This window comes from Euwallacea fornicatus, chromosome 11, assembly GCF_040115645.1.
Source record: "Euwallacea fornicatus isolate EFF26 chromosome 11, ASM4011564v1, whole genome shotgun sequence".
NCBI lineage: Eukaryota > Metazoa > Arthropoda > Insecta > Coleoptera > Curculionidae > Euwallacea > Euwallacea fornicatus.
In genome coordinates this window covers 4,358,653-4,385,692 of record NC_089551.1, presented here as the reverse complement: position 1 = coordinate 4,385,692, position 27,040 = coordinate 4,358,653, and the positions used below count along the sequence as shown (strand labels likewise).

Below are 27,040 nucleotides of genomic sequence, written 5' to 3'. Positions count from 1 at the left end.
AGAAATTTAAATTTTATGTGATGTAATAATGAGTTACTTTATTCTGTATCTAAGAATTTTATTTTTAAATTAAACTGTACATCCAATTTTACTCCTGCGTATACCGTTGCAACCCTTAATGATTTACCCCTCGTTTGATATACTACAATGGGTACCTTTTCATTGGAAAATAAAAAGTTAGTAGGGGTAGCTGGATAGGGGTGAAACATTTGAATATCGAAAATAATGTAATAAATTCCTTTTTTTTTTTAATAAAATTATACGTGTTAAAACTTAAAAAAAATACCACATTTATGAAAGTTATGGGTTGCAATACTATTTACCAGCTCTGTATATTAATAGACGCAATCTTATTGAAATCTAAACTACATCTAATTCTTTCACTTTACCTACCCCTAGTTAAAACGTTCCAAATACACGCACTATAAAAATTTCCCATCCTGTATAAATATCACAATTTTGTAACCGCTAAAATTCATTGCAGGCTGTATGACAATATGGACAATATCACTGTTTAATTGACACCCAATGCCATTCCTCTTAGGTACCATTGTCCACTCAATTGGTCTTTTTACTTCGACTAATTTGCTTGAAATTCTACAAAAATACCCACATTAATAGACGCTCAAATATTTAAAACATTCGTGATCATCACCTCTTCAGCAATGGCACTCAAATTTTCCGCCATAGATTTTCCCGTTTGCTGCACGAGGTCGTAGAACTTGCCCTTCTTCTCTAGCAGCTCAAAAGGGTGCCCAAACTCTTGGTTTCTCCCGGCATCCATCACTAGTACCTTATCAGAGTCCATGATGGTGTGCAATCTATGCGCTATCGTCAGCACCGTGTAATCGGCAAATTTCGTTCTGATGGTTGTCTGAATGAGGGCGTCAGTATGAGGGTCCACGTTAGCTGTTGCTTCGTCTAGGACTAGGATGCGGTTATTTTTAATTATGGCTCTGGCCAAACAGAAAAGCTGTCGCTGGCCCACGCTGAAGTTTGAGCCTCCTTCAGACATTTTGCTCTCCAACCCTTGAGGCAGCTCTGCAACGGCGGTTTTGAGCTCGACTTGTTCCAGGGCGTTCCACAATACCTGAAACTATTTCGTTAAGGTGTTTGAATAAACCAATTGCAAGACTTGCCTGATCTGTGAATTCATCAAAAGGATCCAGGTTTTTTCTTAAAGTCCCCGAAAATAGCACTGGTTCTTGAGGTATAATTGCTATACTAGAGCGCAGCTTTGAGAAAGTGATGTTGTTAATGTCAAGCCCATCTATAATAATTTTCCCCTCGTTTATGGCTAGCCTGAACAAGGCAATGATAATGGATGACTTTCCAGCTCCAGTGCGGCCAACAATTCCCACTTTTTCTGAACTTTTAACCTCAAAACTGAGCTCCTTCAGGACTGGTGACTCTCCAGGGGCATATCTCAAGCTGAGTTTGTCGAATTTGACACAGCCCTCTTTGGGCCATTCGCTGGGCGGTTGCTTGGCGTCAACGTCCAGCTCTGGAATCACATCTGCGTACTCTTTAATTCGTTCCACGGAAGTCATGGTGTTTTCCAACTCGCTCCATTGGCGCATACCCCATTGGAACATTCCAGTTAGTTGGATGGATTGAGTGATGGCAAGGCCCACATTGCCGCCAAAGTTTGCTGTAATATTGAATTGTTAGAAGCGAATTACTAGTAGCGGCGAGTTCACTCGCTTGTGTCCAAAATGAGGAAGCTCATTGTGACCAGGGAGATAAAGGCGACGCAGTGCATGTCCAACCAAAAACCAAACGTCCGGTTGGCACCCAGGAACATGAAATATGCGGAGCTGTAGGCATTTTGGTAGTTGTCGAATTCTTCCTTTAATATCTCCTGAGCCCCAAAAGCTCTAATGGTGGTCAAGCCTTGCAGAGTTGCAGTTAGGTGGGAGTAGATAGGACTCCTAGCTAAGATGTTGGTCGATAATAACACTCAAGTTCTCTGCTGAAGGGAGATTGACTTACTTATGCTTTCAAGGCGCTTAATGTCTCTGCTAGTTGCTAGGAAAATCACCCTCAGAAAGTAGAATATAGTAAGCATTATTACAGTGGGCAACAACATCCAGGTATTAACTGCGGCCACCACCGTAGCTATGAAGAACACATTTAATGAAATCTAAGGAGAGCAGTAAAAACATTTGTTCAATAATTAACCATAATTACATACTTGCAAGGTATCTAGTAGAGTCATCGGCAAATACTCATCCACCTGGTTCATATCCTTCGAAAAACGGTTTAAGATCCTCCCCGAAGGATTCACGTTAAAAAACCGCATAGTCGCATAAACGATCTTATAAAACATATTGTTGTGTAGTCTTATAGAAGCTTTATTGCAGAATCTGTAGAAAGCTAGAGACCTTCCAATGGTCAGAGCGACTAAAAGGAAAATGATCGTACTGTAAAATAGTAGTAGAGTATCGTTGTTCAATTGCGTTAGCCAAAAATTTTGGAAGTTTGAATACTGGTTGGTCGGTTGAAGAAACTCGTTGTTCAAGTTCATATCGTCTATGCCACTAGGTTGAGTATTGTTGATTATCATAAGAGCTGCATTAGCTTTCTGAATTTGGTTCATATTGACCCTAAAATTCGTTATTTGTTGCTGATGGTGTTAGAAAGATTAGGTGTAGTCATGTACCAGATGGTGAGGAAAAAGTCAGTCAAACTTCCAAGGCCTTGTGAGGCCACGAAGATAATGAATAGGGTCAGAATTTTACACCAATGTCCGCCAGAAACGAAATATGACTTGTAGATGTCCCATGACACGGTACCACCTCCTCTGCTTTCTCTTTCCAATTTAGGGTCCTAATAAGAAAAACGTAATTAGGTAGTTCATCAGTTAGGTGATATACAGGGTTATTCAGATTCGATGTTCATCATTGGGATTTTTGTAACTACAAGAGATACGAGGTTGGTTAAATTGGGGCAAAGTTACACAATTTGGAATTCATTAAAATACCTTTTCAAAATTTGAAAAATTCAGATTACTTTCGGAGATATTCGTAAAAAAAATGAAATTTTGAAAAAAACGTTTCTTTTCTCTACTAAGATTATTTGAAAAGATAATTAAAAACGAATGGCACATCATAATTGCCACTTTTTCTCTTCTGTAAAGTGGCGATATCATATTTGAAATCTGACATTTCGATTTCCTACGACCATCATCAACTTCGCTTTTTCTTATTGGCGCCATCTCAGATTTTTACATTTTTAAATTCACTTTTTCTTTCTGATTACGACGATTTATCTAATGCTTAAGTTCATTATTTAAGTTTGATTAAAGTATAAAAAAATATATTTTCCTGAGAATGTTTTCAAACTTAATGACACAAACATAATATGTTTTTGTTCAGTTATCCGAGATTGTTTAATTGTTATTTCCCCTTACTGCTTAAATAAAAATGATTTTTACGAATGAAGAAAATCGGGACATGTTAGGACTTTAGTTCGTTAATCACAGAAATTCTATATAAATCAGTGAAGCTTAATTTCAAGCATTCCCCGAAAGGCGGCAACCACATTACTCCTATTTTTCTAGATTGGAGCGAAGTTTAGTTGAATGTGGCTCTTTTCAAAAGCCAAGAAATAATTACGGTAATAGAATTAACGAAGGGGATTATACAACAGACTTATTTTAAACATACATGCATAAGTTTACGTATTAGTATTAAAACAAATTTCAGATTAATGCCTATCCGAGGAAATCTACAAACGAAATAGTATTGCAACTGCATTTACCCCAGACTAAAGTTTGGAAAATACAGGGTGTCTCATTTGAGGCTGTGATTGAAGATTACTCAGAAACGGAGCGTTGTACGAAAGAAAGTTTCAAATAAAAAATTATCCGGTAAAGTGGGGAAAATGTCATGAAGATAGCAAATTTTAGCCATAACGTCACTTTAAGGTCATTGAAAGGGCAACTTTTTTTTCCCAAAAGGCAACCCCGCATTTTTTTTGCAGATCCTTGAGTATCTTCAAAAAATGAATATCTTTCATTCGAAAAATTTTTTTATTAAACGTTTTGTTGCAGAGTTATCCTTGATTTTTGTCTAATTTTTAGATAGTCGAAATTATAGCATTTTTTTTTCTAGAAAAGTTTTGCAATGGACATTCTGTTTAAAACTCATAAAAATTCTTCTATCTAACCAAAAAAAAAATTATTTCTATAAAAAAAATGTTTTCTTTAATTTCCTCTTGTTGGAGTCTGCCTTACAAAAAACACTTAATTTTTTAAGCTCTTTGCAAATTTAGTTAAGAAAAAGGGCGATCCATCTAAAAATGCAAAAAAATTGATCTCCAGATGTCTTTTAAATGACCTTGAGTAAAAATTTGCTTATGTGCGATGGGAGTATTTATTGATTGAAACTTTTTTAAATTTTAAATTTGGTTTGGAAAGGTTTGTTTCGGTCAAGGAAATAACCGCACGTGTCACTTTAAATGAAACACCTTGTACATACCTTCTCTGTTTCATTCTTCGGCATCACCTCCTTGGTAGACACTCGTCTTATCCTCTTCATAGGTTCAACATCTCCATTGGTAGCCACTCCTTGTTCTTCCTGTTCCTCATCCATGATGTCCTTCAACTCGTTCAACAACTGCGCAAAATTAGTACTTCCACTCTGGATCTCCTCATAGCTGCCCGAATGGTCGATTTTTCCATGTCCCATTAGGTACACTTTCTCAACTTTCTTGAGGTAGTGTAATTGGTGCGTGACGAGAACCACGCACTTGTCTTTCAGATATTGGGTGATGCAGTCTTCAAACATTTTTTTGCCCACATGGGCATCTACTGCGGATAAAGGGTCGTCTAATAAGTATATATCAGCTTCTTTGTAGACGGCCCTCGCCAAATTGATACGAGCCCTTTGGCCACCGCTAAGGGATACCCCGCGTTCCCCTACGATGGTGCGGTCACCATATGGGAATAACGAGAAATCTCGTTGTAGCTGGCACACTCGTACCACTTCGTGGTACCTTCTCACATCATATTTTTGCCCGAAAGTAATGTTTTGCCTGACGCTGCCCATGAACAACCAAGGCTCCTGAGAGGCATAGGAGATCTTTCCTTTTACTGTGACTTTCCCATTCAAGGGCGTTAATTCGCCCAAAATGGCGTGCAGCAAAGTGGTTTTTCCACTTCCCACAGGGCCTATCAATACCGCCAGCTCACCTTGCTTCACCTGCATGTTAATGTCCTCCAATGTGTTTTCGTGGTGGGATTTAGACCATTTGAAGGAGGCATTTTCAATCACTATTCCGACTTCGTTTCTTACAGGTGTGACAATTTTGTTTTTAGTTATGCTTTCATTAGACTGCAAGTTATTGTAGAAGGTAGAACTTGAATCGAAGTCCACTTCTTCATACAGAAGAAACTTCTTAATTCGTTTCACTGAAATATTGGCCTCGGCTATCTGCGTTACCCCCTGAGGGAAGAACATTGTGACAGACATTCTGAGTACTCCATAGAGCGATTGCAGTACGTACACATACTGGGCGGTGAGGCTGTTCCCGGTGAGGACGTAAGTGAGGACGCAGAGGTAGATGGCAGTGCGGTTGACGAAGATGTTGAAGGACATCATTACACCTCGAATGATGGAGATTTTTTTGATTTGTTGTATTTCTCGTCTAAGATTGAAGATATTTTTTAGACCTTTAATTCTCGTTTTCAATTACCGACCTTCTAGTCAACTCCACTAGCTTTGCAAACGGTTTTTCCCAAGTATACATTTTAATCACTTGCATTCCAGAAATTATTTCGTTCATCAGACGTATACGCTCATCTGTCCTGATGGCCGTAGCCAAGCGGAATTCCGACGTTTTCTTGCCCAACCACATTTGCAGAGGGATGAAAAGGAGCATTATTACCACTCCAATCATACCTAAATAATCATCATCAGTCACTCTGTTTGCTACTTTTTTTTCTTCTTCTGAAATCACACCTGTAGGTCCCGCGTAAAAGTAAATCAGAGTCAAAACTACCGTGGTCTCAATAGGGGCCATCCACAGACTGTGAATATGAGTAGTGGTCAGTTCAAATCTTCCCACATCGTTTGAGATCAGATTGACCATTTGCCCAATGGTGGTTTCGACGAGGGCGCTTTTATTCAGCTTCAGAACTTTGCGGTAAACGAGGGCGGATGTAGCCACGCGTATCTTCATGCCTTAAAGTAACACATAAAGTTACAAAAGAAATCTAAAAATAATGGTAAAGAATACTAAAACTTACCTACATGGAAGTTGTGAAGCATGAAGGTGTGTTGGAAGGTTTGGGATATTAAAGAGCAGATGGCGATTGCTCCTGCATAATAGTAGGCTTCAGTTTTGGTCATTTTGGAGTTTGGCTCGTAGTACTCCAAGAATTTGGAGAGGAATATCGGTTGGCCCAACCTAGGTTAAAGATTGGCATAAAGGAGTGTTGCGATTAGAGCTAAGGGAATAGTTCCAGAAGTACCCGACCTAACACTTTAAGCCAAAAAAAAAAGGGAAAATATTACATCATTTCTCAGCATAGTCTCCTTTGAGATTGATACACTTTTCCCACCGATGTAGTGATGTTAGAAAGGAGTTTCGGATGTGTCAAAATAGACTCCACCTCTCCATTATTGGCAAGTCTCTTTCCACCGGGCCATTTTTTCATGTTTGTAAATGAAAAATAATCTGATGGGGTTAAATCTGGTGAATGGGGAGGGTGAGGTGAAAATTCTGAAACCAAGTTGAATGATTTTGGCCATCGCGATGACGGAACTTTGGACTGGTGAGTAGTGTTGATGAAACAAGTCTTTGTTTTTCTCTAAACGCAGTCGCTTTTTCCAAATTTCTTCTCTCAAACGCTGCAATTAACTTGATTAATATTCTTCGTTTATTGTTTTTCCTTTAAGGAGATAATTAATAAAAATTATCACACAAGCATCCCAAAAAACTGTTTGCATCAGCTCGTTAGGGCGACCACTGCAGGGTTCGCCTTGACAGGTGGTACGACCGTGTTAAACCCTGATACTCAAATTTTATAGTTGTTAACGAAGGACCATATTCCTCCAAAGTGGAATCTAACTCCGTTTCCATATTGACTAGACTAAGACCTTTCAAATGAAAGTGTTGAATTACGTATCAATGACTTTTTTTTCAAAAAACTCTTTAAAAGCGTTCACTAAAAACGGTTTCAAAACAAATACCAATCAACGAAGCACCCTCATACTTTCGACCTAAGCTTTCTAAGGTTATGTTTTTGTAATACCGGCAGATTCTTTTTAAAAAACCGCCATCTATATGTCAAGTCGAGTACTTCTGGGACTATTCTCGTACTAAGGAAGACATAAATTCTTGAGATTCGGTTATTTCCTTATACGACAATCGAATTATTTTCTCTGTGGGATTTCCCTGTTTTTCCACGTGAATTCGATTAGTTGACATCAGAAATTTTTCAAATTTTAATATTCTTAAAGTCCCAACTGCGCAACTTTGCCCCAATTCAATCAACCTCGTATCTCTTACGGTTATCGAGATTACTATGCTTAAACGTCACAACCCGACGCCCTGGCTCTGTGATATTTCATTTCTGATTATCTTTTTCCCTCAAAATTACGTGAAGGTGTTGAATTAACCTAGACTAACCTAAAAACTCACTTTACGAATAGTTCAGTTATGAAGTAGCATGTTCCTAATACCGCTAACTGCCTACCAAATACTTTAGCCAAACATTTCCACAGGGACGGATCTGTGGGTTTCTTCTGGAGTTCTTTGTCCCATTCCCTTTGCAGTTTGTTGCCCAAATACGTGGAGTCGTGGGATGCTAGACGGTGGTAGAGGTCCTCTTCTACGAGGTCCCTTTTGAAGCCTGTGACAAAGAGTGGTAGCATCCATCTGAAGAACTTCAGTGAGTGTTTCATGGTAGTTTTATGAAATATGGAATTTACGTGAAACATAGTTTTGCGAGAATGTTGCAAGTCTCAAATGGGTTGGCCTTCCTGTGACTTTTCCTTGCTTCCGCGTCTTTGGAATCCTCCATTTTGGTTCAGATATCTGTGAATTAAAATTGCTTTTAAATACACAAAACAATTCGTTAAACTCATTAGATTGTTTTAATTTATAGTAGAGAGGTACTCTTACCCGTTCGATTTTAAACGAGATATAGCTTGATAATGAAGCTCATGAGATTTTTATGATGAAGGTTTGACAGGGTGATTCGTGGCTGAGGCTCAAATGGGACACATCCACTACTATGATAAAAAAATAAGGTATATTTATTTATTTAACATTTTTTTTATTATTTTCTTCAATAAATTTCATCCCCTTCAAAGTACTCCCCGTCCGACCATCGTTTTTTCCAATCTTCGAAACAGTCAGGAAGTATTTTCTCGGGATGGCTTTCAACACTATTGATTCAGCTTTTATCTCTTCAACCGAGTCGAAACGGGGTCTCCGGAACGGTCTTTTGAGTTGCCTGAAGTCGAACGGTGCTAAATCAGGCGAATACGGTGGTCACGAAATCATATGGGACGAGTTTCTGGCAAAATGTTCTCGAAGAACCAATGCAGTGTGGGACGGTGCATTATCGTGGTGCAAAAACCAAGAATTGGGTGAGGGTTTTTGGGGCGGTTTTTGCACGATATTTGCTCCATTGGCGAGTTGTTTCCGGGTCGTATGCATTGATCCAAATCTCTTACTTCCCAATAATGCCTTTAATAACGTCTCGTTGATCAGATATCATTGTTTGACAGACTTCAACGCGATGCTTTTTTTCTAAAAAGATTAGTGTTTTTACCCCAATCGAAATTTGATGCGTTTGAGACACAGACAATTTTTTTCAAATTTTTGGGGTTGATTCAAATGAAAGGCCCATAGCGTCAGCAAGATCCCTAATTGTCGATCGACGATTTTAAAGCACCAAATCTTTGATTTCCTTGTCGTGACTTTCATCGGTAGTTTTTTTGCGACATGGTCGTATCACGAAAAGCCTTCTGTGACATCCTCAACGTTTCCGCGGCAGAATATTCATTCTGCAAATAAAATTTTATGCAAATTCTTTACTCAACACAATCAGGCATAGTAAAAAGCGAAAGAGTCACTTTCGTATGTTTATAAAAACACATGGAGCTCTGCAACAATCGAATACAGGGTATCCCAGGAACATTGGTACAAATTGTTATAGGGTGAAACAGCGTTGCAACATAATGCTCTTAAGCCGAACACGTTTTATATGAGTCTTGTTCATTTGCGATCTACAGGGTGTCAGAACAAAAACACATTTTTGTAACTATTTGATAAATTTTACATTTTGCAATTTTTAAAATGAAATTTTGTGTAAGGGTGGCTTTTGGATACAAAAAATCTATATTAAACGTCGATTTTTAATTAACTTATCAGTGGCGCTACCTGCGTCGTACGCGTGTCTGGAAAAACTAACATAACTTTTCAAGTAAGTTTCGTAGGTTAACTTTTTGTATACATTTGAAAAGACTAGAGTCTTTTAAAAGATAAGGCATACTTAAGAAAAGTGCGTAACTCTAACGGTTCTCGAGATATTTGCAAGTATTCTTTTCGACGGATATGCCATGAATGCGCCGACAGTAAGTTATAAAAGTGGTACTGTTTTTAAAATGCTATAGAAAAAAATGTATTTTTGTGATACGTGAAATAGTCATTATAGAAATATAATTTGTGAATTTGTTTTTTTTTATTTTTTTATCATTTTTTTATTTAATTAATTTAAATTAAATGGAAACTTACCTAACTTGACTTTAATGCTTAAATAGTAAAAAGAATAATACAATCACGCTAAAGTAAATTTTAAATATGTTGGCTACCTACATATTCTAAGTGCTATGCCAAAATTTTGTCTTGCTCTGAAAAAGTTGCGTTTTTATTTCTAGTTTTGTTGGCCCCTTTAATAACGCAATTTTATATATTTATATTTAATAAATTAATTAAATGAAAAAAATTTTAAAAAAATTAAAAAACAAATTCACAAATAATACTTTTATGACGAGTTGTTTACATATCACAAAAACACATTTTTTCCATAACATTTTAAAAGCGACCCAGCTTAATAACTTGTTTTCAGCGCACTTACCATATGCGCCGGAAAGAATACTTCCAAAGATCTTAAGAACCAGAAGAGATACGCACTTTCTTTTAATACACCTTTTCTTTGCAAAAGAGTCTAGTCTGTCCAAATTCATACAAAAATTTAAGCTACGAGGTTTACTTAAAAAGTTACGTTCGTTTTTACAAATACGCGTACAACGCAATTGGAGACGTTTATATGGTGGTTAAAAGCATACATTTTAGATATAATTGTTGTACCCGAAAATCCGTTCGTGCAAAATTTCATATTAAAAACCGGCAAAATGAAAATTTTATCGATAAATTACCAAAAAAATTGTTTTAACCCCCTGTAGATCGAAAGGGAACAAGTTTTATACGAGACATGTTCAACTTCTTATATATTTTTTGGTTGTTGTTAGGAAATGTTTCTAAATTTCAAACCATAGGTACATGTAATTTACAATAATAGTGGGATAATCAGGTCACTTATCACTCTGTATATCAGATAAATCAAATGTTGAGATAACAGAAACCTTTTAATAAGCGATCGTTAAAAAAAATCTTCCAGTAGACGATGAACTGTAAACGAAGGACGTTGATTAAACCATTCGCTATTTACCATTAATCCTCTCACTGGTAAAAGATTAACAGACCAAATTATCTCAGACGTGCTTCTGATATTTAAGCACTTACATGAGTTTTTTCCTGCATATAATATTGACGTAATCTGATATGTGATAAACGGTGAAAGGTTTTGAGGTTTCTTATGGGTTAACATTAGACAAATCAGAGAAAGTATCGCGAAAACGTTTCAAGGTAAAATCGCATGTGTTGGTTTATTTAAAACGAACGACGTCACTGTTGCGTAATGAAGCCTTCACAGAATAACTGAAATGATCGTACCATTAAGATTGTTGTGACGATTTTATCCTACATTAACAGTGCACACTAAACTTGCCAAACTACACATAACACCACAAGCAGGAACTAAATGAGAATGAAGATTCGCCGACAATGAATGATTTGGCATAACGACAAATCTGCGTTTAACGTTGCCACGCGTATTCATAAAGAGCGAGGCGATGATACATACTTATCATGTCCATGAAAACTTGGTATTTTCGTCGCGATAGGCGACACTCCAAATTATATATAAATGAACATGAGGAAGCGTGGAAGCTCAAACTTTTTGACAATTTTTGATTTTTTAATGGAGCAGTTGGAGATATCTATGCCCTGCAGGCACGCCTCTGCGAAAAACACGCTTCATCAAGTCATAAATAAAAATTCTCTAAGATGAAGCTTAATTTATTGAACATTTTAGAATTTCTAGTCACGTTTCATTCGGGGTCCATAAGCCTCTGATCTCAGGCTTACGACAATTGGGGTTTCTGTGATGGGGAAGGCATCGAAATTCCAAAGACACAGAAGGCCTAATTCAATATTAAAGTTTCGTTGAATACTTACTTTTCACGGGCTTAACAAAATCAAAACTTGGCTCGTTTATGTCTTTATTTATATACATGGTCTGGGGTATTGTACCATTTAGTAGGTGTGGCAGTAAGCGTGCACCGATTAGTGGAGAAACCCACTAAAACGTAAATTCCCGCGGTATTGTGCAATATTTCGAATGAATGCTTTGCTTCATGAAAACTGATCAGTCAGCAGAAATAATGGGTATTAACAGTATCAAAAATAATAGAGTACTAACGACTTTTTACTACCTTTTACTCGTAATGCGCCAGAATCTCTTAGAAACGACCCATCAACGCCAGCAGCAAGCAGGAAGGTTCTGGGTGTTCACTTCAGCTTACTCGCAGAATCAGATATCAAGTCCAGATATTTCATTAATTATAAATATTTGTAGCACGGTGATGAAGCATTTAGTTTGTTTGTACAAAGTAGAATGTACCTAGTATAATAATGTGAACATGGCTGCTATAGGCAGAATACCTGGATGATGTAAATACTTATCTGTTTACCTTCGCACTTAAAATCTGTAGAATAAGTGCGTCTCGAGACATTGAGCAAAACCTGGCATTCATATAGAGACATAGAGGAACCTAAAAAACCAAGAAATGGCAAAAATCAGAATTGAATTGATTTGACTAGGGGTTCGGGAAAAATGGGTCCAAGAACCACTGACCCGCTAAAAGATGCACCATTTTAATGGACTTTTTTATGTTTATATTACGTAACTTGCCAGAATCCGAGATTGGGATTAATTTTTGGTGCCTTTGCTATAAAGAGTGAGAGGGAGAGAGAATATACTCTCACTTTACGTAGGGAAACCCAAAATAATTACTTTACCGAAGAGCCCAATGACCACCTGAAGTTGTTGGTGTCTACTTTTCACGTTTCCGCGATCTCCCTGCGAAAACTCCGTTGACCTTGAAATCAAACAAAAAAATATCTTTGACATATGACAACATTTATTAATAAAATATGGTGGTTTTTTTTTGTTTCCGGAACAGTGTTTAATTACAATTATTGTTAAAGAAAATGCACGAAAAAGGGTTTTAAATCTCATTTTTATTCAATAAATCAAAGTTCCACCAATTTGTTTAATATCAATTTTCCCGAAAACTTTTAGACATTTCGACTTTCAACAAAAGTACCCATTTGTAAGTTATAACCTTCATATTTTTCACATACATATAATCGCCCCTAAAGTTAACTACAAAAAGTTTAGGTACTTTCAAAGCACTATCCCCGTACTACTCGCATCTAGAAAATAGGGCAATTTCTGTTATGAATGTTGTGAAATGTTATAATAAAGAACAAAATTTCATTAATTTATGTCGAAACGTTTCGAAAATATTAATAAAAATCCATCTTCAGGAACCAGCCTTCACACGCTGTGTATTGAAAACGAAGCGTCTTGTAGAAGACCAAAAATCCCGCATAAAGTCGTTAAAAATTTAAGGAAATATTTTTCATAAGAATACTGGAACACGTTAGATATGTTTTGTAACGTAACATATATATATATATATATATATATACAGGGTGTTCCAAATCAGATGTGCTGTCATTGCTATTTCTTAAACCGTAAGAGTTACAGAGTTGGTTAAATTAGAAAAAATGTACCAAATTTCATACTTTTCCAAGAACTGTAAACAATGTTGCCAAATGATTTTTAGTTTGTGAGTTATTATGAAAAAACTAAAATTCGGTTAAATTTTATTTTCTAAATATATCGAAAACTAAAGGTTTTTCATCAAAACGTTTGATATGAAAACTTCATAGTTTTTTTATGTCTACAAACCGGCAAATTTCAAAATTTTAAATGTTGTTAGTAACCCCTTTACAGTGATGTATCACAAGATAGAATTTTTTTATGTTTTAATTAAAAAAAAATAATTTTGTATTTTTATCTCAATAAGCTAGGACGATCCTGAAGTTTTAAATAAAAATGCTTTAAATTTATTTTTGTTTAGTAGGCTTAGCAATCAGTGAAAAATTTCATAATAACTCACAAACTAAAGATCATTTGACAACATTGTTTACAGTTCTTAGAAGAGTATGAAATTTGGTACATTTTTTCTAATTTAATCGACCCTGTAACTCATACCGTTTAATAATAGTGATGATAGCACATCGGATTTAGAACACCCTGTATATACAGAGGTACCCATGTTGTACATAAATATACGTTTTCATTTTTTTTTAAACCTCATATATATTGTGGCGTTTTTTAGTTCCGAGAGAAAGTTTCAACATATTTCATCTAACGTATTCATGTCTAAATTTAACAGTGATTGAAATGTTGCGCAATATGGCAATTGGAGTTGCCTGTTAGATCGTCTGACCTCATTCCCATGAACTTTTCTTTATGGCGTTAATCTGAAATACGGGATGAGTTTAAATAAGCCCAACAATATAGAAGTATATGGGCAACCCTGTATACATGTCTGTTATGTCAGAAAACGCACAATTGAATAGAATATTTGATGTCGCGGCATTTTCATGAAAAATGTTTCCTTCAAATTTTAACGAATTTATGTGGGACTTGGTCTTTTATGTTCATATGAAATGTTCGTCATATTTTGAGACCTAGAATGCTTGGGTGAATTTATGGCACTATGTTCAGAGACACCCTGCACAAAAAACCTCTAACTATATCGATTTACATCCTTGAACAACTATAGCATTACTCGTTGGTAATTAAATAAGGACTTGAATCAGTCTTCAAGTGTGTATTTATAGATTAAGTAATTTCATTTGAAGCCCAGTAACTGAGCTTCTCATGCATCAAGGAGGAAAAAATACAATGACTTGACTTATCTTTTTATTTGAAAGCGGTTTTAAAATCACAAATGTCTGTATCAAATAGTAATTGTACTTGTACAAGTGCGAGCTCAGTGCTTTGAATGCAATGTGAAAATTTGATCCGGGCAAAATTCCGGCCGGATCAAGTCAGGGTTATTTATTTTGATGTAATGGAGAATTCAAAGGTTTCTGATGCCCCAGACATTAAAGAGAAGTTACACCCCTATGCTGAAGCTAATTTCTTGTCAAAATTCTTCTTCACGTGAGTGTTAATTGTGTAAGTTAATGTTGAATTGAAGGGGAATTTCTAGATGGACGTTCCCTTTATTTTTAAAGGGGTGGAATACGGATTTGCAGAAAGAAGACTTATTTCCAGCCCTTACAGCTCACGAATCAAAGTATTTGGGTGATAAGTTAGAGCGCCAATGGCAGAAGCAAGCTGAGAAAAAACAGAGTACTCCCTCTTTATGGAAGGCGCTGATTGGGGTGTTCGGCAAACAAGTGTTTTTCATGGGGATCTGGTTTCTTTTCCTAGAAGTTTTCGTCAGGTGAGTTTTAAGTGATTTTCGAGGAGTAGTATATCGGTAGGGTTCCAGGCTCACAATGCCCTTGTTTTTGGCAAAATTGCTCAGCTACTACGAATCAGGCTCAGCGACTACCAAAACGGAAGCCTACTGTTATGCCTGGTTAATAATAGTTTGCACGTTTTTCTCTGCAGCTTTTCAGCACACCTTCGTTCTGCATAATTTTCATTTAGGTGAGTCTCAGCAACAGTATCTTTACAAAGTTCGCTTATATTGAGTGTTCTCTGAGTACGTCTCTACACTGCAAAATTAACCGGATACTTATGGTTTTCTAGAAAATAAGCATTAAAAAACATCTACAGTGTTAGTTCAGGATAGTTAAGGGGTTAAAATTTTTCACATAATAGGAAAAAAATTGAAAGCCGAAAAAAAGAAACCACATTACGAAAAAACTAAAAAAGTCTACTAATCTGATAACAAACAAAAAGACATTTTTTCAAGTAAAAATTTTCTAAATGGACAACACGTTTAGCAACTTGTATTACTTCCGCAACTTCTACTCAGGGCGTCCATGCAATTGGGCATTATACGGATCAACGCGGTAAATTCTTCCTGAGGGACTTGCTCCCATCTGTCATGCAGTACTTCTTTCAAGTCGTTTATGGGTTGAAAATCAGCATTATTCCGACAAATACAACCCCCCAGACTATCCCATGCATGTTCTATAGGATCCAAGTCTTAATTACCCGGGGGCCATGGTAATAAAGGAATACCAACTGTCGAAATGGTTTCGAGTCGTTCTCGCACTCTGTACAAGGAGCATTATCGTGCGTTATACATACATTTTCATCGATAAGTGGCGTACATGGCACCATATGTTCAAGCAAATATTGTGTAATGTTTCGTTCATCATTTAAATTATCACCACAAATTGTCACAAATTCTGTATGTGCTTCTAAGGAAATGCGTGCCCACACCATTATGTCACCACTGCCAAAGGGATCTCTAGAGGAGAAAAAACATTGTGGTAAAGGTTTACCAGCCCTTCTCACAACTATACTTCGCTAGTCAGACGAGTATCTGTTGAATTCTGATTCATCTGTGAAGAGCGTTGCACCCCATTCTTCAACTTTCCAATGAAGATGTTCGCTAGCACACTGTAAACGCATTTGTCGGTAACTTACAGTCAATAGAGGCCCTCTGGCAGGGCTTTTGGATTTTATTCCAGATTCATTTAAGTGCCTACCAACTATATAGTTGGAAACGATGTTTTATGGATCTTATTTAATCGTGGGATAAGTGCTGCAGCTGACAATGTGTGATGGGGTACCACCTGCATTTTGACGAAACAATTATCAATTAAACTTGTGGTATTTGGTCTACCTTATCGTGGCGTTTTGCTGAAATCTCTAGTTTTCCGGAATCGATGTAAAACATCTGGTATAGTACTTCCAGGAACTAAGACATTTACGATGTAACGTATATTGCGTCCATCGACTTGCAAGGCAACAGTTTGCACTATTTGTTCAGGTGTTATAATTTTTTGTTGTAATAATAAGAAACTCTAAATTGTATTTTCACTAGAAGCAAACTTGGCGAAACTGAAAATGACACAAGACCTTGAAATAATTATACTTAATTTGAGACGCTTATTTCGCCTTGATAGTCAAAAAAATGTGATACTCTCAGTTTTTTTGCATTATACAGGGCGTTTCAAAACTATGCGATCAAACTTCTAGCGCTTATTCAATGAAATGATAGAATACATTTGAGTATTAGAACCCATATCCGGAAAGGTCTCCCCAAGGCGTTACGACCTAATGATGCTTTAAGGCAGTTATATGCAAAAATTTGTTTTATCGAGTTTTAGTACGTTTCATTTTAATACATTTACATTACAATAATTGTTCAAAATGTCGACCTTAAACTTTAATGCACTTATGTAAATAACGAACATGGTTTCTGGGAACTTGGCTAACTATTTTTGATAACCGTTTTGAACGATTTCAAATGTCGTAGTAATTCGTGCAATCAGGTCTTACTTTTCCCCTGGCGTTTGATAAACCAGAAACTTTACAATGTCTCTACAGAAAGAAATATAAAGGTGCTAGATCGGGTGATCCATGTGGCCACGGAGCTGGACCAGTTCTGCCGGTACAATGTAGCCTGAACTGACGATCTAGTGACGAGCTTGATTAGAAGTGTGCAGACGCACCATCATATTCCAGTCTCATTTGCTGTCAAATAGTTAATAGGGCATTTTCAATAATTTCTGGTTTGAAAATATATAAAATAACTATATAATATAACTATATAAAATACAGTTTTTTAAGTAACTGTCTTGAGATATAATAAGGCTATAGCGCTTTACTGGGATATTTCCGGACACGGGTTCTTATACTCAAACATATTCTACGGCTGCGCTGAATAATCCTTAGAATTTTGATCCATAGTTATGAATCACCACTGGTAGGCAAAAGTAATATAAACAAGTTGAAGCAAGGAAAAACGTGGCGAATAAAACATAAATGAAATTGCAATGAAATTATCCAAAACTTTTTTCATTGCAAAAAATATATAAAAATTTAAGTATCTGATTAATTTTGCACTCCAACGTATAACGCAAAACCGACGATAAAAATGAATTATTTGTAGTGTTTCGTGTTTCTTGTATTGTATAGCAGCAATAGTGAATACCGTGGTTATTTTTACCTTTCTGACTTGAATCGATAATTCCCTCTGAAATTGAAGTAACAGCAGACGCTCGATAATGTCAACTAATCAAAACAAATGTGGTTCACATTATCGAAATATTTATATTAACGAACGTGATTTAAATAATAAACGATTTATTAATGAAATGTTTAATACATACAAGGGTGCTACTTAGTGTGAGGAAGTCAAATATCTCAGAAATTATGCCATTTCGAAGAAAAAGTTACGTAAAAAACTTTTTAGTATGTCTAAAAAGTGTAAAAGGTCTGTATTTTAAAATGATTTTCAAATGTAGAGGGTTCGCCATAAAAGTGTGGCAATAACAAGGTAGATTTTTTAAAATGGAACCCCTCATTTATTGCCATTTTAGGATTTCTCGTTAAACTTTAAGGCCAGTTTAGATAAGATAACTTACTTTAAAATTTATCGTTTCCGAATTATTCGAGAAAATTTGAAAATTTTGACAGCTGCAAGGTATCACGCAAATCTATGCTGTGCCCTAACCGCTGCGAAGTTCGGAATCGGTTGTTTGGAGCTCTAAGAGGACTCAATAAGCTATGTTTTGACGTATTCGAATTGAATTTGAAATTCATTCTCTCATCACCGAAATATGCTTCCGAAGTTGCATGATTTCAAATGTCAATAACTTGCTTATTTCAAATGGATTGCTTCAATTTTCTTGACAGCATCGTGTTCAGAATACAAAAATTTTAAACTTTTGTTAACGTTACCCTATCCCTAAACCTAGCCGTGTCTCGGTTCCCAAAAATAAAATAGAAAGTTGTCCTGAAAAACCCGAAAATTGTTATTTTCTTGTTATTTTTTCTGCTTTAAATTACAGTGAAACATGAAAATAGAGAACACTTTCCTGAGGCACTTTTTTCCGTGCTACAACATGCAAATAGTTTTTCGAAGATACGACGTTTCAGTTCTTCAATACCATCGTCAACTTTTTCTGCCTTGCTTCACTTCACTTGCCAGTTTATAACATCTAGATCAAAAATCTCCATTGTCAGAAGAGACATTACCTCAACATTTTGACGTGCTACACAAGTACATCCTACTTACTCTACTTTCATAGTAGAAACTGAAAACCCCTATGTCAAAATTAATAGCTCAAGAAACGTCAGATATTGATCACATGACAGGCAGAGACGCGTTGCGATTGGTGTTCCAGGCGCGGCCTACTTGTCTATTTTAAAAAATCTGTCATAAATGAAAAATCATTTATTAGTAGTTAATGTGTCGCTGTCGGAAAATGAAATTTCCTAGCAAAGAAAAACGTGATACGGTGAAAATCTACTGCTTTTAAAATAGAAATAGTGACATTGCGGTTCAGCAATATTTTGCAGACTACCCTGAATGTTTGCAACAACATAGAAGGTATTTCTGATTACTCCACCAAAACCTGGTAACTTACGGTAAACTAAGAAATCAAGCACAATTTTTTTTTAATTACAATTTTCGGTCCTTTTCAGATATCTCCGAAAGTCATCGGAGTTTTTAAAAAATTAAAAAGTCAAAGTACTCCTCTCATAAAGACACAACCTTGCCTCCATTTGACCGGCTCTGTATATCCTACGGTTTCCTAGATCGCCATGTTGTAAATCGAATATGGGACATCCTGTACGTGACAAAAATTGATTTATCTTTACTCCTCAGTTGTTACTCTGGAGGATGACGTGGTGCGTTATCTAATAGTAACAGCGTTTTTGTTGGAAACTTCGGTTTTTCTAAGAAATATTTTACCTACAAATTCAATCATCCACAAATTATGAATATGTAGAACAGTTGTGATTATAAATTCATTATCATATCTCAGGGTCAAAGCACTTGTGAAACCATTTTAATAATATATTGATAGTGAACCAAGCAGGTTTTGAACAGTTATAATCAACAGGAATATTCAAATTTTTGAATGAGTGCGGATTTTTTGCCTTTTCATTCATAATTTTAAATATTTTTTGTGTCGCCAAGAACTATTTACATTATCGTCTATTCCGGTTGATCCTATAGTATAATATATCCGGAAAGTAGGGACGAATTTTAAGATGCGATAAAAGATAAGTTTTAATGAAAATTTAATTAATTTTTTTACAATTGTAGTAAAAACATTTCTCATTTGAGAATAGAAAATTACATTTGCTATACGACTACCCAAACACGCGCGGCACTGAGTAATGTGTGCATTGAAATTCGTGATGTTGCGTTCACAAACATATGGCGGGATGCTGTTAATGACTCTTTCAATCTTGACCTTTTATTGGGGTTTTCTTGTGGTTTGTTGACATAAACTTTTAACTTAATAAATCCCCACAAAAAGAAATCGCATGGCACAAGATCGCGTGATCTGATAGGCCATTCTTTGTTACCATGGAAAGATATGACTTTTTGAGGAAATGTTTCATTTAGCGGAAAGATCGTTTAGCGAGATGTGTGACAGGTCGCATCATTTTGCTAAAAGTAAAGACCGTCATTTCCCATATATATGAAAATTGGAGAAAACCAGTTAGAGAGCATTTTTCTTTAATGATCTCCGTTCACAGTGGTAGAAGCTCCCTTGTTATCTTCAAAGAAAAACTGTCCGATCACTCTTCTTGTCCAGAAAACGTCATCTGCTCCATGATGAGAAATGCTATCAGCTTAGTAATCAGAATAATAGTATAACGGAAGTGGCAAAATCATGACAATCGTTCTCAATACAGGGCGTTTCATAAACATTCCGATACACTTTTAGGAGATACAGAGCTCATAAAAATGAATATTTAGATCGAGTAAATTTAGGTTCGAAATCGCTTCGTTTCTAAGATATAGAGTGTTTAATTTCTTTTTTTGGACTTTTTGAATATTTAAAAAACTCTTTAGGATAAAGAAATGAAATTAGGGACACGTTATGCCAAATCGTATTTTGGAATAACAGTATTATTATGGAATGCGACATGCTTCACACATCTTTGTTTTGATTTGTTCTACCACTGTTACAAGAAAATTAAATTAATTTCGCCAAAAGAATAAAAGAACATTGCTCTCGGAAACCTATGCCGGTTGTTCGGTAAGCTTGGGAATGGGGGGGATGAAAATTATTTTTGATCTTAAACATTAAAAAAAAAATTAAACCCCTAAATACGTTTACTTGAGTAACCAAACGCTAAGAATTCTTTTTTATTAAGAATTGATGGAATGTTAAAAAAAAATAGTTGTATTAAAAAAAATCTCCATCGTAACGTTTTTTTCATTTAAAAAATCCCAATGAATAGCCGCATGGTCGCTACTGATGTAGGTGGAAATACTCTGTCTTATCCAGAATATGCACATTTATCCGGCCATAGCGTGTTCCTAATTTCAAGTCCTTACCTCAAACCGTTTTTAAAATATTAAAAAAAAATGATCAGACACCATCTATCTTGGAAACAAAGCGATTTGGAATCTAACTTTTCGATATAAATATTTATTTTTGAGTGTTACATCTTCCTAAAGTTTGTCGGCATGTTTATGAAACACCCTGTATAATGATGTAATTTTTCACACTTAAATGGTAGATGTTACTTAATATGCTTGTAAAAACATATCTTCAATTTTCACTAATATTTGTGTTTTATTACATTTTAAAATTCATCCTTAATTTTCGGACACCCTTCACGCATTTTGTGATTACATTAACGCAATATTTTCATTATGGCGTGTTTACGTTATCGAGCATCTGCTGTAATGCTAAAATTCTGGAATGAAAGTGTTATTGCACAATTATGTTATTGTCTGTAACTATCATTTAAGGAATGAAAATTCGTGTGGCCACATCTACCTTAATCTACCGCAAAGTCCTGAAACTGACCAAAAGCTCCTTGGCGGAGACCACAGTGGGCCAAATGGTAAACTTAATATCTAACGATGTGGGGCGCTTTGAGCTGGCCACTATTCACGCCCATTATTTATGGTTGGCCCCCCTGGAAACCATCGTGGTGCTCATCTTGATGTACTTTCAAGTGGGATTCACGGGGATGATCGGGGTCGTTCTTCTACTAGCATTCATCCCTTATCAAAGTGCGTTGGCGTCGCAATATTCGAGACTTATTTTTAGCAAAGATTCTTATAGTGTACATGGGCAAGAAAACGTCCATATACCGATTGGCTACTGCCATAAAGACCGACGAAAGAATTCGCCTAATGAATGAGATCATTTCGGGCATTCAAGTTATTAAAATGTACACTTGGGAGAAACCTTTTGCCAAACTGGTGGAGATGGCTCGCAGGTGCGTGTTTGTGTTCTAGAAACTGATTTATTTATTTATTTGCATTAATGTTCAGAAGGGAGATGGACCAAATAAGGAAAATTTCAGTCATCAGAGGGATCATGATGTCTTTCAATTTATTCCTCAATAACACCGCCATTTATCTCTGCGTCTTAGTCTACGTGTTAACGGGACATGTCCTAAATGCCCAATACGTCTACATCCTCCAATCTTTCTACGGAATTCTGAAAATTTCGGTAACGATGTTCTTCCCGATGGGAATCACCAATTTCGCTGAAGCCAACATCTCGGTTAAAAGAATTCAAACATTCCTCAGCTACTCCGAGGTGGATTTTGACTCAAGTAACACCTTCTTCAATCAGCTGCAATCCAAAGTGTGTTTAAAAGACAATAATTCTCAACCTCCTGTAAGAATACACTTGAAAAATGCATCATTCGAGTGGGTAAAATCATCGTCCGAATATAATTTGCATAATTTGGATGTGGAGGTGGGTCCAAAGGAGCTTGCAGTGGTTATTGGCCCTGTTGGAAGCGGCAAAACCACCCTCCTTCACGGTATTCTTGGAGAATTAACAGCAGAGTCTGGGATAGCTGCAGTTACTGGAAGGATTTCCTATGCTTCACAAGAGCCTTGGTTGTTTGTAGGTAGCGTTAGACACAACATAATTTTTGGCCAAAAATTTGACGCCAGACGGTACCACGAAGTGGTGCGAGTTTCTCAACTTCAAAGGGATTTCACTTTATTCCCTTACGGTGACCGCACCATCGTAGGTGAACGTGGAGTGTCTCTTAGCGGTGGTCAAAGGGCTCGCATCAACCTTGCTAGGGCCATTTACAAAGACGCAGACATATACTTGTTGGACGATCCTTTGTCTGCTGTGGACGCCCATGTCGGCAGACAAATGTTCGATGAATGCATCACGGGGTATCTCAAAGAGAAATGCGTTGTATTAGTCACGCACCAATTGCAGTACCTGAAAAACGTTAAAAAGATATATCTGCTGGGAAATCGGACAATCGAGCACTCAGGGACCTACGAGGAGGTGCAAAATTCCGGAAAGGATTTCACAAAGCTTCTTAACGAGCTGAAGGATATCATAGATGAAGAGGAGGATCAGGAAGAAGCAGAGAGTGTCGGAGAGAATGAAGAACTGAAACCTGTAAGGAGGAGGAGGGTATCTACGAAGGAAATTGTACCGAAGAGTGATGAGGTGAGTTAATGTGATTTTTATAGGGTTTGTAATGCAGTTCGGTGAGTTGAAAAATAATTTTTTCGCTTCAACTACCCGATAAAAAAATTTTTTGAGGCATCAAAATAACACTTATTTATGGCAAACTTCTTTCCAGGCACCTCAAATCGAGGCAGAAGGTCGAGAAGCAGGTACAGTATCCTGGAAGGTCTACACCTCCTACTTCGTATCTGGAGGACATTGGTGCAAGATTGTCACTCTTTTCATAACCTTTGTGTTAGCCCAGTTCGTATCCAGCTTAGTTGACTTCTACCTTAAAATCTGGTTGGTCATTACATTCGCATAATTTTGTATCGTTGATTTGGAACAAGCATTTTTACAGGGTGAATATGAATAAAATCAAAAACGTTGATGACCTTCGCTTCGATCTTCGAAATCCTTTTGAAGAATTTTGGATCAAGAGCATGGCAGAGAACATAGTTCTCATCACCTACAGTGTTCTGATAGTCTTGATGATCACCTTAACAGTGGGGCGCTCTTTGGCGTTTTACAGATTCTGCAACAAAGCTTCAGTGAGGCTGCACAACAATATGTTCTACAAAATCGTAAACGTCAGCATGCGCTTCTTCAACATGAATCCTTCCGGAAGAATTCTAAACAAGTTTTCAAAAGATATGAATCAAGTAGATGAGGCGTTGCCTATGACTTTATTGGATACTCTGCAAATTGCTTTGACCGTAATGGCTATATCCATCTTGGTAGCTACAGTTAGTCCATGGATGATGGTTCCGGCTCTTGGGATGCTGACCATCTTCTATTTCATGCGAGTTGTGTTTCTAGCCACCAGTAGAGACATTAAGAGACTTGAGGGAATTGGTAAGATAGAAAATTGAAAAAAATGGTGTAAGGGAAATTGATTTAGCAAGAAGTCCTGTGTATTCACACTTGACGACTTCACTGCAAGGCTTGACTACTATCAGAGCTTTTGGAGCCCAGGAGATGCTTAAGGAAGAGTTCGACAGGCATCAAAACACTTATAGTGGGGCGTACTTCATGCTTCTGGGGGCCAACAGGACTTTTGGTTTTTGGCTGGATATGCATTGCGTTGTTTTCATCGCACTAGTTACGCTGAGTTTCCTATTTTTTGATACCGGTTAGTTTTTGATTGATTTTAATAGCATTATTTTTGCAATTTGACGCATATTCAGAGACCTTTGGAGGGAACGTCGGTTTCGCAATCACTCAATCCTTGAATCTAACAGGCATGTTCCAATGGGGCATGCGTCAGTGGAGCGAACTGGAGAATACCATGACCTGCGTGGAGCGTATCAAGGAGTACGCAGATATGGTACCTGAGCAAGATATTGATACGAAGGATCCGCCCAAAGAGTGGCCCCAATATGGGAATATAAAATTCGAGAAGCTCAGCATGAAATATGCTGCTGGTGAATCATTGGTTCTGAAAGAGCTTACTTTCGATATTAAAAGCACTGAGAAAGTAGGCATCGTAGGTCGGACTGGGGCTGGAAAATCGTCCATTATTGTGGCTCTGTTCAGACTGGCACTGAACGAAGGCAAAATAATAGTCGATGATATTGATACAGCCAAGATCACTTTTGCCAAACTGAGATCAAGTATATCAATTATTCCTCAAGAGCCTGTGCTGTTTTCTGGAAGCCTGCGTAAGAATTTGGATCCATTCGACGAGCATTCCGACGAGGTACTTCAATATAATAAACAAACTCGATAAATACTGTTTTATGTTAATAGGCAATTTGGCACGCCCTGGGGGAAGTAGAGTTGAAAGCAGCAGTTTCCAACCTAGCTCAAGGCTTGGAAAGTAAAATATCCGAAGGCGGATTAAACTTTAGCGTGGGTCAACGTCAGTTGGTCTGCCTAGCTCGGGCCATTATCAGAAACAACAAAATATTGGTTTTGGACGAGGCCACTGCTAATGTGGACCCTCACACGGACTCACTGATTCAAGCCACCATTAGAAACAAATTCTCAAGATGTACAGTATTAACGATAGCGCACAGATTGCACACGATCATGGATTCTGACAAAGTGTTAGTGATGGACGCTGGACGGGGGTTGGAATTCGGTCATCCGCACGAACTTCTGCAGGATAAACGAGGCGTATTTTACGAGCTGGTGCAGCAGACGGGGAAGGCCATGGCTGATAATTTAGGAGCAATTGCCCGGGAGGTAAGATTAACCATCTCCCTCATTTACCTACATTGCAGTGTTCGCCAACGTGTAAATCATTAGGTCTTTCCGCAAGCGATGAATGTTAAATTGAGCTTATCGCTTCAGATAGATTTTCGAGGCAGTTTCTCAATACATTTCGCTGTAAACACACTCACTTGACTCTGTTAAAAATAGATTATTTTTGATGAGAATTTCTTGACAATTGGTGAATACGCTATCTACAACTTGGAGGTACCTGCCCAATTTTAATTGCTCTTCATTTAAATTAAGTTTCTAGCTTCAGGTGGGTTTTTGAGGCAATTTATGAATATGTTGCGGTAAAAACATACTCATTTAATTCGATTAAAAATAGACTCTCTGTCAGGAATTTTGTTGACAATTGGTGGATGCAATAATGAGTGTACTTAAATTTTAATTACTATTCAGCTTCAGATTTCAGAAGGATTTTGGAGACAATGATCTACTGCATTAAAACGAAAAATTGTGTTTTAACATCAAAAAACGTAGTTTACTTTTAATCTCTTTATTTTTGTAGAATTACTCTTCATCGCTACCATTACAAAATGTGGTCGAGAACGGATCTGGAGCAGACTGAAATCTTTCAAGACTTCGCAGGATTCAATAATGACGTATAAAGTAAGATTTTCTGCATGCTTTTAATTATTTATTTGATAGTATATCTTTTTGATTGCATGCTGTAGTAAAAGAAACTCTCCGACATCGAAATAAAATCACTATTAGTGGAGTTTTTACATTTGCGACATTATATTTACGTCATTTATGTCACCTGCAAAAGGATCCTTTTGTATTGTCCTAAAAGTGTTTTAACAGTTATTTAGGAAAATTGGCGCATGTAGAAGACTTATTTAATGGATAAGTGTATTAAGGCTCATTAATATACGAGTGTCGGTGATAACGTTTTTCCGTCGGGTGTGTTGCAAAGAAAAACACAAAGCATACGAATTGTCAATGTTTAAGCTTTCGGAAAAAGCTTTGAAATCTCCATCAATAACGGATATCGATCAAGGGACAAGGGATTTTTTAGACGCCAATAGCAAACGCGTTCTACTCGTCGAATTTGCAAAATTTGTGGGGCGATGGGGTTTATCATTGAGAGTTTTTGTATACCTTAGAGAAAAAAAATAATTCGGCGAAAAATTGTTACTAAGTTAGGTCCAAATTTTAACATTTCGGCTTGAATTAATACAGCGTGTTCACGTCCACACTCCGCCGAACTTTTGACTGTGAGCAATTCAGTGCGTTTTATTCGGCTTGGCAAAATCAGTTTTTCTATTTTGATTGTTCGGCTCGTTCGTTCGGTTTGATCAGGCCAAAATATTGAAATGTAGACCTTTAAAATCTAAACAACTCAATCATGCCTAAACACTTTTTCATCCAAATCACCTAATAATACCAGAACTACCACATAATATCGATCAGTTCTCCTTTACCACACTCTACATTTCTTCTGCGGGTTCATCTTTGACCCCACGGGACAATTGAAATCCTTTGCGAATTCATCCGAATTGCTCATGGGTCCCAATATCCTAAATTGCGCTGGAGAGTGGTATCCTGTTAAGATCCTCAACTTCAGAGTTTCCGGGCGATAGCGGGCGCACCAACTGTTCCCGGCGGACACCCAGAACATCTGGTTCGGAGTGAAGGGTAGTCCGGCCAGTTGGGGTTCTGGACTGTTACGTTTGATCCATTTTTGGTAAGCCAGGTAGGCCTCTTTGATTCCTCCATTATCCGCAATGTTCTCCCCTTGCGTGTTTATACCGTTGAGCTACAAAGGAAGGTGGTTGTGTTT

General features: G+C 37.0%; 3 protein-coding genes and 1 long non-coding RNA gene across 16 annotated transcripts in view; 1 reads left to right on the top strand and 3 right to left on the bottom strand.

Moving 5' to 3' along the window:
- Window positions 1-278: 278 nt before the first annotated feature.
- Window positions 279-11,962, bottom strand: LOC136342270 (probable multidrug resistance-associated protein lethal(2)03659). Of its 8 annotated transcripts, XM_066287902.1 has the most exons (16): window positions 10,972-11,117; window positions 8,820-9,020; window positions 8,131-8,763; window positions 7,938-8,043; window positions 7,648-7,884; window positions 6,251-6,411; window positions 5,964-6,185; window positions 5,702-5,903; window positions 4,482-5,649; window positions 2,663-2,829; window positions 2,195-2,606; window positions 1,993-2,143; window positions 1,705-1,935; window positions 1,140-1,651; window positions 656-1,090; window positions 279-597 (listed from the first exon to the last, which is right to left on the bottom strand). In XM_066287902.1, the coding sequence occupies exons 4-16, from the start codon at window positions 8,027-8,029 to the stop codon at window positions 559-561; spliced, it is 4,029 nt and encodes a 1,342-aa protein (XP_066143999.1). In that variant the 5' UTR covers window positions 8,030-8,043; window positions 8,131-8,763; window positions 8,820-9,020; window positions 10,972-11,117; the 3' UTR covers window positions 279-558. The 8 variants fall into 8 exon arrangements, with proteins under 8 accessions (XP_066143999.1, XP_066143997.1, XP_066144000.1 ...); XM_066287900.1 differs by lacking the exon at window positions 10,972-11,117 and adding an exon at window positions 11,793-11,962 and having other exon boundaries at window positions 8,131-9,020; XM_066287903.1 differs by lacking the exon at window positions 10,972-11,117 and adding an exon at window positions 11,536-11,666 and having other exon boundaries at window positions 8,131-9,020.
- A 2,385-nt stretch (window positions 11,963-14,347) lies between these two features.
- Window positions 14,348-25,890, top strand: LOC136342072 (probable multidrug resistance-associated protein lethal(2)03659). Of its 4 annotated transcripts, XM_066287541.1 has the most exons (12): window positions 14,348-14,602; window positions 14,652-14,888; window positions 14,937-15,097; window positions 21,354-21,620; window positions 21,673-21,829; window positions 21,885-23,040; window positions 23,177-23,343; window positions 23,402-23,895; window positions 23,942-24,172; window positions 24,228-24,739; window positions 24,790-25,227; window positions 25,766-25,890. In XM_066287541.1, the coding sequence occupies exons 1-12, from the start codon at window positions 14,442-14,444 to the stop codon at window positions 25,823-25,825; spliced, it is 4,041 nt and encodes a 1,346-aa protein (XP_066143638.1). In that variant the 5' UTR covers window positions 14,348-14,441; the 3' UTR covers window positions 25,826-25,890. The 4 variants fall into 4 exon arrangements, with proteins under 4 accessions (XP_066143638.1, XP_066143639.1, XP_066143641.1 ...); XM_066287542.1 differs by lacking the exon at window positions 14,937-15,097 and having other exon boundaries at window positions 14,350-14,602; XM_066287544.1 differs by lacking the exons at window positions 14,348-14,602; window positions 14,652-14,888; window positions 14,937-15,097 and adding an exon at window positions 18,802-18,962.
- On the bottom strand, window positions 14,934-16,697 carry LOC136342074 (uncharacterized). Of its 2 annotated transcripts, XR_010732595.1 has the most exons (3): window positions 16,248-16,697; window positions 15,925-16,197; window positions 14,934-15,869 (listed from the first exon to the last, which is right to left on the bottom strand). It is a non-coding gene; the product is annotated as an uncharacterized lncRNA (long non-coding RNA). The 2 variants fall into 2 exon arrangements; XR_010732594.1 differs by having other exon boundaries at window positions 14,934-16,197.
- Nep2 (Neprilysin 2) overlaps window positions 25,738-27,040 on the bottom strand; it is a 53,950-nt gene continuing 52,647 nt past the window's right edge. For both annotated transcript variants that reach the window (XM_066287547.1, XM_066287545.1), the window contains exon 12: window positions 25,738-27,016. In XM_066287547.1, the coding sequence (XP_066143644.1) occupies window positions 26,678-27,016 (339 nt within the window). In that variant the 3' untranslated portion in view covers window positions 25,738-26,677. The remainder of the gene's footprint in view (window positions 27,017-27,040) is intronic.

Bases quoted from the DNA above. Each gene is read 5' to 3' on its own strand.
- LOC136342270 (XM_066287900.1), bottom strand. From the start codon at position 8,029: ATGGAGGATTCCAAAGACGCGGAAGCAAGGAAAAGTCACAGGAAGGCC. The intron at 5,904-5,963 runs GTGTGATTTCAG...ATGATTATTTAG, and splicing joins CTTTTACGCGGGACCTACAG to GTATGATTGGAGTGGTAATA. The intron at 2,144-2,194 runs GTATGTAATTAT...TGCTCTCCTTAG, and splicing joins CTCTACTAGATACCTTGCAA to ATTTCATTAAATGTGTTCTT.
- LOC136342072 (XM_066287541.1), top strand. From the start codon at position 14,442: ATGCAATGTGAAAATTTGATCCGGGCAAAATTCCGGCCGGATCAAGTC. The intron at 14,603-14,651 runs GTGAGTGTTAAT...GGGAATTTCTAG, and splicing joins TTGTCAAAATTCTTCTTCAC to ATGGACGTTCCCTTTATTTT. The intron at 21,830-21,884 runs GTGCGTGTTTGT...ATTAATGTTCAG, and splicing joins CTGGTGGAGATGGCTCGCAG to AAGGGAGATGGACCAAATAA.